A 13,257-nucleotide genomic window follows, 5' to 3' on the forward strand; every position below is an offset into this window, starting at 1 on the left:
CCCAACCTGATCCTCCCACTTCAAATAATAAATAAAATAAAATAAAATAAAAGTTTCCAGATCACTCACGGTTCCACTTCCCTGGGCTCTGTCAGCCGCCTCAATAGGGTGGTCCAGACTAGGTCGCCCCACATAGACATCTTGACTTGGGGAGAAACCAGAGAGCAGCTGTAGGAGCCCTTTGGAGTTCACATAATTGTCATCATCCACATGGCAGAACCATCTGCAAGGGATAAGGAGGAAAGAACCTCATTAGGTAGGGTGGGGACTATCACTCTTGGCAGCCTCAATGAGCCCAGCTGTTTAGCTCTGGCAGCTGAAAGAGTCGGGGGGGGAACCATGGCTGCGCAGTGAAGGTCCATGAAAACAAGCTGTCTTAGCTTCTGATGGCTGGGATTTCTGGGGTTTCCTGAGTGGTCCCCACCTAGTTTTCTGCATTGGCAACTCACGTACTTCCTTCCTGACTCGATGAACTTGTCATACTCTACGGACATCTTGCAGCAGAGTGCCTGGCGTGTGTGCATGGCAGAACAATTGGTGTTGACGATATGATCTCCTGGACAGAATAAGAGATGGGTCAATGGGACAGAAGTCAAGATGGTGGCCAATTCCAGGGTTACTTCAGGACAGGTCATTTTAGTATGAAATGTTAAGAAAGGCAGCTTGGTACAGTAGATAGAGGGCTGGCCGAGGAATCAAGAAGACCAGGATTCAAATCCTGCCTTTGATCACCTAAGTGACCTAGGCTAGTCACTTAAACATTCCATGCCCCCAAGCAAGTCTTTAAGATTATACAAATGAGTTGTCAATCTGCAGAGTGGATGAAAAAGGAAGTCTACCTGCTGAAAGTTATCCATCAATAAAATCACAAGTCCTGACCTGCAGCATGACCCCAGCTAAGGGCATAAATTGAAAATACTGAAGTGGTAATTAGAGCAGAAAACTCTGTGAGCAGAGCATAGCTCTGCTTGGTAAATTCTGTTGCCTATTTCTATTCTCTCAGCTCATATGGTATCCTGGAGGCCAGCCAAACATTAGGGCTCAACATAATCTACACCAGCTTATGTTTTAGTTCTGGTGTCTATCTATGTAGTCAGTGTGATTTATCCGTTAAAAAGTATCCTTTTTCTTTTTAATAGGAAAAAGACAGTGACAACCTTAGTACAGCCCTTGGAGACTCTACCCAACGGCCTGGTGTCATGAAAACAGGTCCAGGCTAGTGAGTTAAACCTGTTCTGGTGCCAAGATCTGGAGTAGGAAAAGGAAGCCAAATATCCCTTATCCTCATTACCTGGCAGATATAATGCCAATATTTAGTACAAATGGGCATGACGGAAAACTTTACCTGCTCGAAGGCGTAACTCTGGGTCTTCACCATCCGTGAAGATGAAGGTCTGGAAGAAATAAAAGATTAGACCCAAGAATTGGGAAAAAAAATGGCATTTTTCTGGGAGTCCCTGAACTACCCACTGCCACTGGCCCTTGTTAGTTGCATATGTAGCCTACTAAGGCCTGCCCTTTAAATGGCCCTATCTCTGCCAATGTTTTAGTCAGTGTTTTCAAGAATAGAATCAGGAGAGATCTACATTTAAATCTTACCTCTGGCATTCACTAGATATATGACTTTGGGCAACATATTTAACCTTTCTGAGCTTCAGTGTCCTCATCTGTAAAACAGAGGTAATACCTGTAATACCTATACTTCACAGGAGTGTTGTGAGGTTGAATTAAAATAATGTAACAACACACTGACAATTTTTTTTTTTGGCGAGGCAACAGGGTTAAGTGACTTGCCCAGGGTCGCACAACTAGTAAGGGGTATGTGTCTGAGGCCGCATTTGAACTCAGACCCTCCTGAATTCAGGGCCGGTGCCCTATCCACTAAGACACCTAGCTGCCCCCACACTAACAAATCTTGAAGCAATCCATCATGCTGGCTCTGTGCAGGCTATCTTCTCTAGATTCCCAGATTCCTGTCCTCAGATCTGTTAGGAGTAAGTAGAAGACACAGATTTGTCTTTGTCTTGGTGCAGTCTCAGGGTTATTCTAATCTCTTGGAGATGGGGTTGGGATCTAGACCCCAGAAAGGGTCCCACCTGGCCAAATCTCTGATGTTCCCCTGAAGCTGTAATCCCATCAACTAGCCTTTCATTGTGGCTAAATCCAATCTCCCAATTCTGTTATCTTTACCCTAGCCTAGCCCTCCCTACGGCCCCTGGCCATTTCCCACACTTTATCCTAGCTAGGCTCCATTGTCCAGGTCCCAGTAGTCCAGTTCACCTCAGTTTAATGGCCACTTCCATTCAGATCTCCCTTAGACCCCTCCTCCAGTCACCCCAAACTACTTGGCCACTCCTAGGTCCCTCCCACAGTCTGTATATAAGGTTCATCTGGTCCCCATTAAGAGGCTGGGATTCTTATAATCTAGCCACTGCTCAGATTTTTACAATCTAGCCAATAACTGACAGGTGCTCAGATTCTGGCTAATATGGTGGATATTTAATAAACCTTATCTTTGGCAGAAAGGAGGTTTGGGTCTAATTCTTTCGGGTAGGACCTGCGTTTTTCAAGGTTCAGCTAAATGCTACTCATTGCCTTAATAATAACTACAACAAGAATAACTAACATTTACATAGTGCCTACCACGTGCCAGTAACAGTGTCAACTGATTCACAAATATTTCATTTTTATCCTCACATCAACTCTGAAGTGCCATTATTATTCCCACTTTACAGATGAAGAAATTGAGACAAATGGAGGTCAAGTGACTTGCCCAGGGTCACATGACTAGATGAGTACCTCCAGGGAGGCCACATTTGAATCCACATCTTACTGATTCCAGGTACCCTCTAACTACTAATAAAAATCTTCCCTACTCCATATAGATGGACAGGCTCTAGCCTGTATTTCTCCAATGCCTTTATGACAATCTATAGTCTAGTTATATAAATGAGCTTAGCAAGATGCAAAATGTTTGATTATGCACATTTTTATCTCCCGCTCCTAAACAGTAAGGTCCTAGAGGGTACTTATCCTCTTTTCTTTCCTTCAGCCCCCAAAACAGTGTGACAATGTTAAGAAATATAACAAGCTGCTCTAGTCACCTGTCACCAAGGTGAAAGTTTCCAATTCCGCCCATCCTCCCATTTTTCACTGGTTGTCTCTCATGCTTGAAATGTTCTCCCGGCTTGTTTCTGCCCCTTGGCTTCCTTCAAACTCAGCTCAAATCCTCCCTTCTCCAAGAAATCTTTCCAGGTCTTTCCAATACCAGTGCCTTCCTTAAGAGATTACTTCTCATCTCCCATGTATATAATCTTGTACATCCCTAAAAGTTGTTTGCTTATCGTCTCTCTCCTTGAGAGCAGGCCCCCTTAGTACAGTGCCAGCTAAACAGTAAGCCCTTAAACGCTTGTTGACTTGACAGTAACACATTTAGAAGGCAATTTCTGTTAAAGTAAGCTAAAAATAAAATGCAAGACGGAAAGCATTACCCTGGCCCGCAGGAGACAGGTTAAGCATCCTGGGGGGGGGGAGGACTGAGAGATGAATGGAATGGTCAGAGAATTCCCTGTCCCTGGAGGTCTTCAGAATATAAAGTTATAGCTGCATAATTATATAGGAGCTCTGTTCTCAGATAGAAGTCCACCTAAAGTCAAGTAGTATTTACGAAGTGCCTACTATGTGCCAGACCTAGTGATGAGTGCTCCCTCCCTTATCTTCTGAAGTCCCTTCCAACTCTGAGATTCTGTGTTACTCCTCCCTCGGGGAGAGATTCCTCCTAAGTCATGAACCCTCCATAAAGGGCCTACTATGTGCCAGCCTTAGTACTGGGTAACTCCCTAAGAAAGCTCTGAGGTGCCTTCCACCTCTAAGGTTCCGTGCCACCCCCTCCTCGAAGACAGAGCCACCTAAAGCAAGTCATGAAGCCCATATGGACCGCCTACTATGTGCCAGGCACCCCGCTGGGCGAGGGCTTCCCCAAGGGTGCCTTCTCCTCTGACATCCACCTCCGACGGAGGTCTGGAGTCTCCAGAGATGCGGGTCTATCCTACCTGCTGCTGGGCCCGGGAGATCCAGGTGCGGAACAGCAGCTCCAGCCGAGACTTGTGATACTTCTTGGTGGTCTTCACGGCAATGAAGATGTCCCAGGGCTCCAGTCTCTCGGGCGGCCGGGGGTGCGCGGCGGGCGCCCCCAGGAGCCGCTGGAGCACGTCCTGCAGGGGCTGGGCCACGCCCCCCTCCTGGGGCCGCGGGGCGCTGGGCGGCTGCTCGCAGGTGGGGGGCGGCCCGGGCGGCGGGTGGGCCCAGACCCCCCAGGGCGCCTGGAGGCGGGGGAGAGGCAGCAGCAGCAGCAGGAAAGCTCCCAAGGCCACGGACAGCACGAAGCAGAGTTTGCCGAGTCCCACACCAGTGCAGGTCATCCTTCACCCCCCGCGGGCCCCGGGCCCTGCCATCGCCGCCTCCCCCCGCGGGCCCCGGGCCCGGGCTGGGCGGCCGGGACTCCGGGCTCCAGGCGCGCCTTCCCGACGGACGCCAAGCACCCAGGGGACGCACGGACGCGTTGCCGTGCCTCAGTTTCTCCTCAGTAGTTAGGCCCTGGACGTGGCGCGTCCCTCCCCCCCGCTCCTGGGGAGGGAGAAGACAGGGGAACCTGGGCGCGAGCGGACGGCGGCAGTAGTGGCGGCGGGGCCGCGGTGGCGACTTCGGCCCCTTTAAGGGCGTCCTCCGCCGCCCCCGCGGCCGAACCGGTTTGACTTCCCGTCCCTCCCCGCCCCTCCCCCCGTGACCCGGATATACTTGTGGCAAGGCCCAGCCGACCCGGATGTGGACGGCGCCGCGGCGGGGTAGGAGGAAGATGCCGCTGCCGGTTCAGGTGTTTAATTTGCAGGTAACGAGGCGGGGGGCGGTGCCGCCCGGCCGGGCTCGAGCCCCGCGGCCCCGCCCCGCAGCCCCGGGACGGTCCCGGGAGCCGGTGGGGGAAGGATCCCGGGCGGGCGATGTCCCGACTGGGGGGCGGGGGAGGGGACGGGGGGGGCTCCGAGGCACACCGGCCTCCGCCTCCGCCGGCCCAAGCGAGCAGGACCCGGCACGGCCTGAGGCCCTCGGTAGCCGGGCTTTTCGCGCGGGGCCGGGGGAGAGGCCTGCAGGGAACGCTTGGAGATCCCCGCGGGGCGGGGCGGCGCGGCCGTCCTGACCCCGGGGTCGCGCCTGGGGAAGGCTCCGGCGCCCTCTCCTTGGGCCGCCTGCCCACTCACTGGTCCTGGGAGCCGGTCCTCTGGGCTCGCCGAGGCCGAGGCCGTGGCCCTGGAAGGGGGCTCCCGGGGTCGGACAGGGAGCACCGGAGGGAGATGGCTCGGGTCCGAGCGGATCCGGCTAGGTCCTTGGTAGGCCTTTCACTCCTCCCCTGGGACCCAGGATCCTGGAGTCCCCGCACGCCCGGGGTATGTGATCCCCTGTGGAGGGAGCACCCAGGACAGACGGGGGCCGCCTCCGAGAGCTTCTGCCCCCCTCGTGCCCCGCCGTCCTTGAGCTTGCCCCCGCCAGGCTGCTGTGCGGGGGTTACCGGGACGCAGGCCTCTTCCTCGCTCCACCATCTCCGCGCGGTGGAGATGCTCTTAGTGACATTTGTGCCCCCCATCCGTAGGACTCTCATCACCCTGGTCTGGTCCTCTGAAGGGGAGCCCAGTGCGGTCAGACCTGCCACAACCTGGCTCTCTGGCTCAACGGAGGGCGTCCCAGTGGTGGAGAGGTGCTTTGGTTCCCCCCTACATTAACATTGTTTCTCCCCTTCAGCAGCCAGCCAGCTCTGTGTCAGGGTCAGGGGGTGCAGAAAGTCAGGACAGAATGAGGGATAGCTCGGCCCCCAGCTCAGCCTCTTCATCAGTGACAGATCTGTACTGCACCCCTCACAGCAGTAGGTCAGACCTCTTCCTCCCTGGCACAGCTGGAGACTTCAGCCTGAGCGCCAGTCTGTCGGCCTGTACGCTGCTCTATGAGGTACCTTCCAGGAGAGGGGGTCCCCAGCGAGGGAGGAGGGAGCAGAGCCCCAGCTGCCCCCTGCCATGGCTGGGCCCCCACTGCTTTGCCAGCCCCAAGATCAGGAACTCAGTGCCAAGGGCAAAGAGGGGGGAGGGAAGAAGCAGATAGGTTGGGCAGAGCTCAAGGCAGTCCCAGACCACTTCCCTCCCCCACTCTTACCCTTCTTCCTCTTTCCCAGCAATTGGTTATATGATTAGGAGCCTGTGGAGTCAGTTGCACTACTTTTCCTCAGGTGGGGTTGGGGAGAGATGGGGCAATAACAGTGACTCAAGTTTCTGGAAGCTCCACTTAGTGGCCTGCATTTTGGGGTTTACCCAAACCTGGTAGAGGTGAGCAGCAGGAGCTGATAATCTGAGATTGCAGCTGTTGTACATCTTTCCATTTTGGTAATACCCAGTATGAACTCCCAAGTTGATGCCTTTATCCTCTTCCCCATATTCATGGGTGTATCTCCTATTGCAAATATTACTGCTTCATCTACATAGGACAGATGGGGTAGGATGGCTTTAGGATGTGGCAGGTACCCTTTGCATCCAGTGGTTGAGGTCTCACCTGCTTCTCCTTTATGACTTTGAGGAAATCATATCAGGCCAGTAGTTGGGAACCCGCCTTGGGAATGCCAAGTGGTTACTGTCTAGCTCTCTTTATTTCTGCCTTCACCGTCTAAAGATGGTGGGTTAGGAGGGAACTGAGTATGGGACGTTGTGTTTATGGGCTCCTGGGTCCTGCTGAAGAATTCCTTAATCTCTCCCTCTACTCCCAGGTTGCTCAGTGTTAGATGGGGTTGGTGGAGAAGTTAGGGCTGTGGGGAGGCATCCTTTGGATGGAAAGCTCTGGTGGGGGGGTACACAGGAAGAATGTGGCAGAACCTTGGTTCTGGGCAAGGTTGGTGGGGGCGGCGCGGGATGAAGGGCCAGAATAAAATTGTATACAAGCTTGCCATGGGTACACCCCAGGCTAAAGTGCACAAATGACTGGCATATGCATTGCAGGGGGCAGTGGAACCCATGCAGATTGATGTCGACCCTCAAGAGGATCAGCAGAATGCACCAGACATCAACTATGTGGTGGAAAATCCCACCCTGGTAGGGGACAGGGAACAGATGGGGGTTGGGTCCCAGAGGGTAGTGCCTCTACTTTGGGAATGAAAATTCTTTGGGCTGGGGTCTTCTTCGGCTACATGACAGAGGGTACCCTAATGATGTTACCTAGGCTGGCATGGATAAAGGGTACTCCTGGAGAGGGGTTGGGGCCCCATAGTAGTAATGTTCTGTTTTCCTATCTACTGAATCTGTCCTATACGGTGGGAACAAACCTTTTAGACCTGTAGTGGCTCCTTATTGCCCATTCTATCAAATCTGAACACTTACCCCACTCATGAACCCCACTCTCCACTTTTTTCTAGCCCTAACATGGATCCTTTACCCCAAGCAAGCAAACCCCTTCACTTTGGCCTGCACATATGTTGTACATTCCCTCCTCCTAGCTTTTTGGCTCTTGCCCACACTTTGAATGCCCTCTCCTTTTTCTGGCAACCTGTGTCCCTGGTTCTCATCACTTATCTTCCCTCTACACTTGCGTACATGTGTTTCAGTTATGTGCTTCTGTGCCTCTTCATGTACATGAGTTTTAAGAACTGTTAGATCTTATGTTCTCTGAGCGCAGGGATTGTGCTCCAGTCTTCTTTTATCTTCACGTAGTACCAAGTACAGGAATCTGCCTTGAGGATCCTGTACCTTACCAGATGCTTACCTTTTCACTATCAGGACCTGGAACAATATGCATCCAGTTACAGTGGGCTGATGCGCATTGAGAGGCTGCAGTTTATTGCAGATCACTGCCCACAGCTTCGGGTGGAGGCCCTGAAGATGGCATTGTCCTTTGTGCAGAGGACCTTCAATGTGGATGTTTATGAAGAGATCCACCGGAAGCTCTCTGAAGCTACCAGGTGGGGTATGAGGATGTGGGAGGAGAAAGGGATGAAGATCCAGATTAGGGTGCTCCCAGAAGTTGTAAAGGGCTGAAGTAGCAAGGTCTGGTTCCTAGAGACCTCTGGACCTGGCCCTAGAGAAGAAAGTGGGAGCAGGTGGTATAAGTCAAGCCTGTTAGCTTCTTGGGAAGGTTTCTCATGGTGGTGGGAGCAAGGCAGTTTGGATGCAAAGAATCAACTTTGGGAGAGAGGAACTAAAACTATGGAGAGGGCTGGAAGAGAAAGGTTTAATCACTCATCCTGAATAGCTTGGCTGCTCTTCTCTACTGATATCCCCTTACTCCTCATATCTCCGATGGCCACCTTTCTCCTGCTGCTACTACCACCATCACCCTGACAACAGAGAGTTACAAAATGCTCCTGATGCTGTCCCCGAGGGAGGGGTGGAGCCCCCACCCCTGGACACAGCCTGGGTGGAAGCCACAAGAAAGAAGGCGCTGCTAAAACTGGAGAAGCTGGATACAGACCTGAAGAACTACAAAGGGAACTCCATTAAGGAGAGCATCAGGTGAGAGCAGTGGGGGGAACAAAGCTAGGCAGCCAGGCAGGGAGGGTCAGAAGTGGGAGAAATGCCTCACACCTTGCTTCTCCCCGGCAGACGGGGGCATGATGACCTGGGCGACCATTACCTTGACTGTGGGGATCTCAGCAATGCCCTCAAGTGTTACTCCCGAGCTCGGGACTATTGCACCAGCGCCAAACATGTCATCAATATGTGCCTCAACGTAATCAAGGTGCGAATGAGAGGAATCCCCCCCTTCCCCCCGTTAGGGGAAAAGAGACCTGGGAAGGTAGTCCATATCCCTCTGGGCACTCACGAGGCTAGTAGGTGGTGCCATTGAACCACATGCCACACTCTCTGCCCAGCAGGTCAGTGTCTACTTGCAGAATTGGTCCCATGTCTTGAGCTATGTCAGCAAAGCTGAGTCTACTCCTGAGATTGCTGAGGTAACCGTGCTGCTGCCTTAACTATTCCCTGTTTATCTTTCTTATGGTTTGCTCCATTTCTTGGTAAACCTCCTTTCTACTATCTGCCCACTATATTCACATATACTTCCTCTCCATCAGGTTGGGTTTCCTTTGTAAGCTTTCTCAGCATCCCTTCAAGTCATCCCTGGTCGTTGTACAGAATACATCCTATCTGCCCCTGTTCTTTCTCAGGCTGGCCCCAAGGGATAGAGAAAAGACAATGGTGGTGGTTGTTGATTCTCTTAGTCTGTGTCTTCCCTTTCACAGCAGCGAGGGGAAAGGGACAGCCAGACCCAAGCCATTCTTACCAAGCTCAAGTGTGCGGCAGGTAAGGAAGCCTTACCTGTAAGGTAAGCTAAGTAAGGAAGTGTGCAGACAGAGCCTCCTCTGGGGGTGGAGGGTAGGGAATGAGGGGTGGGTGGGTGAGGAGGGCAGTTTCCAGACACCCTTCTCAGAACTCGAGTGAAAGAATATGCTTTTCCCTAACCCTCATATTCTGCCACTGACCTTGGAGCATATAGGCAAGGCAAATCAGCTTAATCTTCAGGAAGTACAGAACAGCCCCACTGTCTCTGATTATGGCTAAAACCTCCACGGTCTCTAACACTTTGGATTTTATTTTCTTCTGATGGTTGTGTGGACCCAAACCCCCAGTGGGGAACTGGGATCAGGGGCCAATTAACTTGGGATTTACCACTGGGCTACTGGGCTCCCCAGACTGCGTTCCTTTAAGTGATGTTTGATTTCACTTTCTATCCCATTCCTTTTCTCCCATCCTTTAGGCCTGGCTGAGTTGGCTGCCCGAAAGTATAAGCAGGCGGCCAAGTGCTTTCTGTTAGCTTCATTTGATCACTGTGACTTCCCTGAGGTGAGAAGGAAAGGGAAACCGAAGGGAGGAATATGTAGTTACTATGTGGGGAGGAAATCTGGAGAAAATTGGTTTTGCTTCTTCTGCTAGGGGAATAGCAGAAACATTCTTTTATTTCCCTGTCTCACCCAAGCCCCTTCACTTGGCTGGCCTGTGAGTTACATTGTATCCCACAGTTCTGCCCATTGGGCCCCTGAACCCTCTATCCTTGGCTTTTCTGCTCAGCTACTATCTCCCAGTAACGTGGCTGTATATGGTGGTCTCTGTGCCCTGGCCACCTTTGATCGACAAGAGCTACAGCGCAATGTCATCTCTAGCAGGTGGGTGTGAGAATGCTGGTGCCCCTGGTGTTTGGAGGTTGTGGGAGGTAAGGGAAGATGCTTGGTTCCATGGATAATGGAAGTTGGTTTCTGCAACCCAACATAACCTGTTTCTCACTTCAGGCTGTCTTTAATCCAACTCATCCACATATCCCTGTTCCCCAAGCCTTCTCTGGCCTCTTCCCCAGGGTTACTCCCTAAAAGTCCAAGCCCCTCAGGGCTTCTCAAGCCCAGTTTTCTCCGTCCCTTTCCCTGAGCCTTCCTGTTGGCTGAAAGGGGCCAGGAAACTGAGAGGTCTGGCGTCTGCAGCTCCTTCAAATTGTTCTTGGAGCTGGAACCACAGGTTCGGGACATCATCTTCAAATTCTATGAATCCAAATATGCCTCGTGCCTAAAGATGCTGGATGAGATGAAGGTGAGACCCAAGGGAATTTGGGTTGATCAGAGAGCTTCACTAGGTCTGAGAAGGAGGGAATGGTTTGTGGTCAGGGCAGTGAGCTTGGGGGGAAGTCATCAAATGCATCTTAGAAGGGAAAGGAAGAAGCTTTGGCTGGAAAGGGTTAAGATACCTTTAGCTGAAGCTTCTTCTGTTCTGTTGGGGTATGTTTTGGGGTTGGAAGACAGGGTAGTAGGTATTTCCCTGACAAGTTTTCTGCTGCAGGACAACTTGCTGCTGGACATGTATTTGGCCCCCCATGTCAGGACCCTCTATACCCAGATCCGAAACCGTGCCCTCATCCAGGTGAGTTATATATTTGAGGAGCAGAAAGTCAGGGAAGAAGTAGTAGTAGTAGTAGTAGTAGTAATAGCAGTGTTTATTTAACACTGGATAGGTTTGCAAAGCACTTTACATCTTATGATGGTCAATTTTCTGGTTTATATTCTTTCACAGTATTTCAGTCCCTATGTCTCTGCTGACATGCGTAAGATGGCCATTGCCTTCAATACAACCGTGGCTGCACTAGAAGATGAACTAACACAGCTCATCCTCGAGGGGCTCATCAATGCTCGAATTGACTCTCATAGCAAGGTGAGGGTAGAATTCAGAAAGAAGAGACTGCATCTCCTCCAAAGTGTGGAAGCAAGAAGTTGGCTTTGTAGAGGCAGGGGAGGGTAGGGAGGTGGGAGAGTGGGGTGACGGTGGTATTGGTCCGTGGCTGAGCCTCTGGTTGGCTGACAGATTCTGTATGCCCGAGATGTGGACCAGCGCAGCACCACCTTTGAGAAGTCACTGCTCATGGGCAAAGAATTCCAGCGCCGTGCCAAAGCAATGATTCTGCGGGCGGCTGTACTGCGCAACCAGATCCATGTCAAGGTGAAGGGGAGTGGGGCACAGCTGAGGAGGAGAGCAAAGGAGCAGGCAGTTGCTGGGCTCAGGAGGGACTAGGGAGGGAAGGGGTACTTTGTTAGCATTGGTTTCCTTGAGATATTGGCTCAACCTGCTGTCTTATCGTCTGTCTTGTTGCAGTCTCCTCCTCGAGAAGGGAGCCAGGGTGAACTAACACCAGCCAACAGCCAGTCACGGATGAGCACAAACATGTGATGGGGTGTGACTCCCCCACCCCACCTGGACCCCAGGACTGTGTTTGAGCGTCCATCCCCAAACCCATGCTCCCCAGGTCTCTCTGGTTCCAGAGGCCCAGCCTGCTTCCTTCTCCATGAGCCTGGGAGGCTTCATCTTTCAATGCAGGGGATGCCTCCTTCCCACTGGGCCCTGGGACTACCAGACTGCTGTCTCAGTGCCCGCCTTGCCAGTAGAGTTGTATCCCACAGATATAGGGGCAGGGGTTGTCAGGGGTCAGCTGGGGTTTGCCCTCCCCACACAATGTTTTTCTTTTGTCTCCCCCTGCACAGCTGGGAACTAGAACTAGAAGGCTTGGTACCACTGGTTCCCCCAGCTTGCCTGCTGTGGGACACTGGGCTGCTTAATATTCTGGCTATTTCCAGGGCTGACAGTTTCAGGTGCCTGCCTGGCTACACAGATTCCTGGTGACCCCAACCTTGGCTATCCCCCTATGCCAGGGGCTAGGGGAAAAGGTTGGGCCGGGCTACCTCTCCTGCTGCTGTTCTGGAGTGGGAAGAAAGGGGAGAGGCCTGGCTTGTGCTGGTATTTGTTCCCAATGAGCACAATGACGTGTGGCAGTACCTTCTGCACTGCCCACCCCTCCCCCCCATCCCCAAACACGTTCTTGTTCATGCAGTTTTTTTCCTGAGTTAGAAATGAGTTGTTGAATCTTTAGACCATTAAAAGGCAGAATAAAAACCAACTCCTCGGTTATTCTTTGATGGTTGTGCTCCTATGAAAACAGTGATTGCTATATTCTTAGCACTTTTTAGGTCCTTATAGAGGGAAGAAGGGGACAGGATAAAGATAGGAAGAGGCCTGGAAATTTTTTTCTTCATTTAGCATCTGCTTTCTGGGATTTAATCCCAAACCCTGTAGATAGCCGAAAGCTCTACCTTTCAACCACATGGGTTGCCTAATGGAATGGGATGAATTCTAGAAAAGTGGTAAATGAGTCTATCCCCTACTTATTTCAGTTGTATTTTTTCCCCACTTTTTTTTAGGCAATTAAGAGTTAAGTGACTTACCCAGGGTCACACAGCTAGTAAGTATTGTTTTGGTTTGAGGCTGGATTCAAACTCAGGTCCTCCTGATTTCAGGGCCTGTGCTCTACCCACTGTACCACCTAGCTACCTCTATTTCAGTTGTATTTAAAAGAGACAGACTTCCCTTTTGTTTATCTTATGAATATGGTTGTAAGTTTTACTTCTTGCTACTTGGCTAACACTGCAGAATTTGGTTGGTTTGGTGATCTTTGTGTGCTGGTGTCATCGAAGAGTCAGTCTGTGATATGGTTGGGTAAGTAGGTTGACACAGCTTAGGCTTATCAGGCCCTGGGAACTGTCTTAACCAAGGGTGCTAAACTTACGTCATTGGTTGCTAAGATGAAGTTTGCTCACCTGGCCTCTTGAGAGGTTATCTTTTTCCTTTACCCTCTCCTAGATAGAAGGGGCCACCTGAATCTGGTTCTTTTGGATTCATCTTTTCAATGTCTCACACTGGGAGC

The 13,257-nt window shown here is 51.5% G+C and overlaps 2 protein-coding genes across 8 annotated transcripts in view; one reads left to right on the top strand and one right to left on the bottom strand.

Annotated features, from left to right (window-relative positions):
* The window catches only part of RFNG (RFNG O-fucosylpeptide 3-beta-N-acetylglucosaminyltransferase), a 21,616-nt gene extending 16,839 nt beyond the window's left edge, over positions 1 to 4,777 (bottom strand). The window contains exons 1-4 of the mRNA XM_021000945.2: positions 4,053 to 4,777; positions 1,346 to 1,394; positions 454 to 556; positions 70 to 223 (exon numbers count right to left, since the gene is read on the bottom strand). Of these exons, the coding sequence (XP_020856604.1) occupies positions 70 to 223; positions 454 to 556; positions 1,346 to 1,394; positions 4,053 to 4,421 (675 nt within the window). The 5' untranslated portion in view covers positions 4,422 to 4,777. The remainder of the gene's footprint in view (positions 1 to 69; positions 224 to 453; positions 557 to 1,345; positions 1,395 to 4,052) is intronic.
* GPS1 (G protein pathway suppressor 1) lies at positions 4,778 to 12,453 on the top strand. 7 transcript variants are annotated; one of them, XM_021000937.2, is made up of 15 exons: positions 4,841 to 4,888; positions 5,794 to 5,997; positions 7,032 to 7,124; positions 7,806 to 7,987; positions 8,373 to 8,537; positions 8,628 to 8,763; positions 8,897 to 8,977; positions 9,266 to 9,326; positions 9,781 to 9,866; positions 10,092 to 10,186; positions 10,496 to 10,601; positions 10,848 to 10,928; positions 11,079 to 11,216; positions 11,367 to 11,501; positions 11,655 to 12,453. In XM_021000937.2, exons 1-15 carry the CDS (start codon positions 4,856 to 4,858, stop codon positions 11,727 to 11,729), a joined length of 1,671 nt encoding a protein of 556 aa, XP_020856596.1. In that variant the 5' UTR covers positions 4,841 to 4,855; the 3' UTR covers positions 11,730 to 12,453. The 7 variants fall into 7 exon arrangements, with proteins under 7 accessions (XP_020856600.1, XP_020856602.1, XP_020856603.1 ...); XM_021000939.2 differs by having other exon boundaries at positions 9,269 to 9,326; XM_021000938.2 differs by having other exon boundaries at positions 8,900 to 8,977.
* Positions 12,454 to 13,257: the final 804 nt, after the last annotated feature.

Source organism: Phascolarctos cinereus, unplaced genomic scaffold (genome assembly GCF_003287225.1).
Source record: "Phascolarctos cinereus isolate Bilbo 61053 unplaced genomic scaffold, phaCin_HiC Scaffold_5;HRSCAF=322, whole genome shotgun sequence".
Classification (NCBI taxonomy): Eukaryota; Metazoa; Chordata; class Mammalia; order Diprotodontia; family Phascolarctidae; genus Phascolarctos; species Phascolarctos cinereus.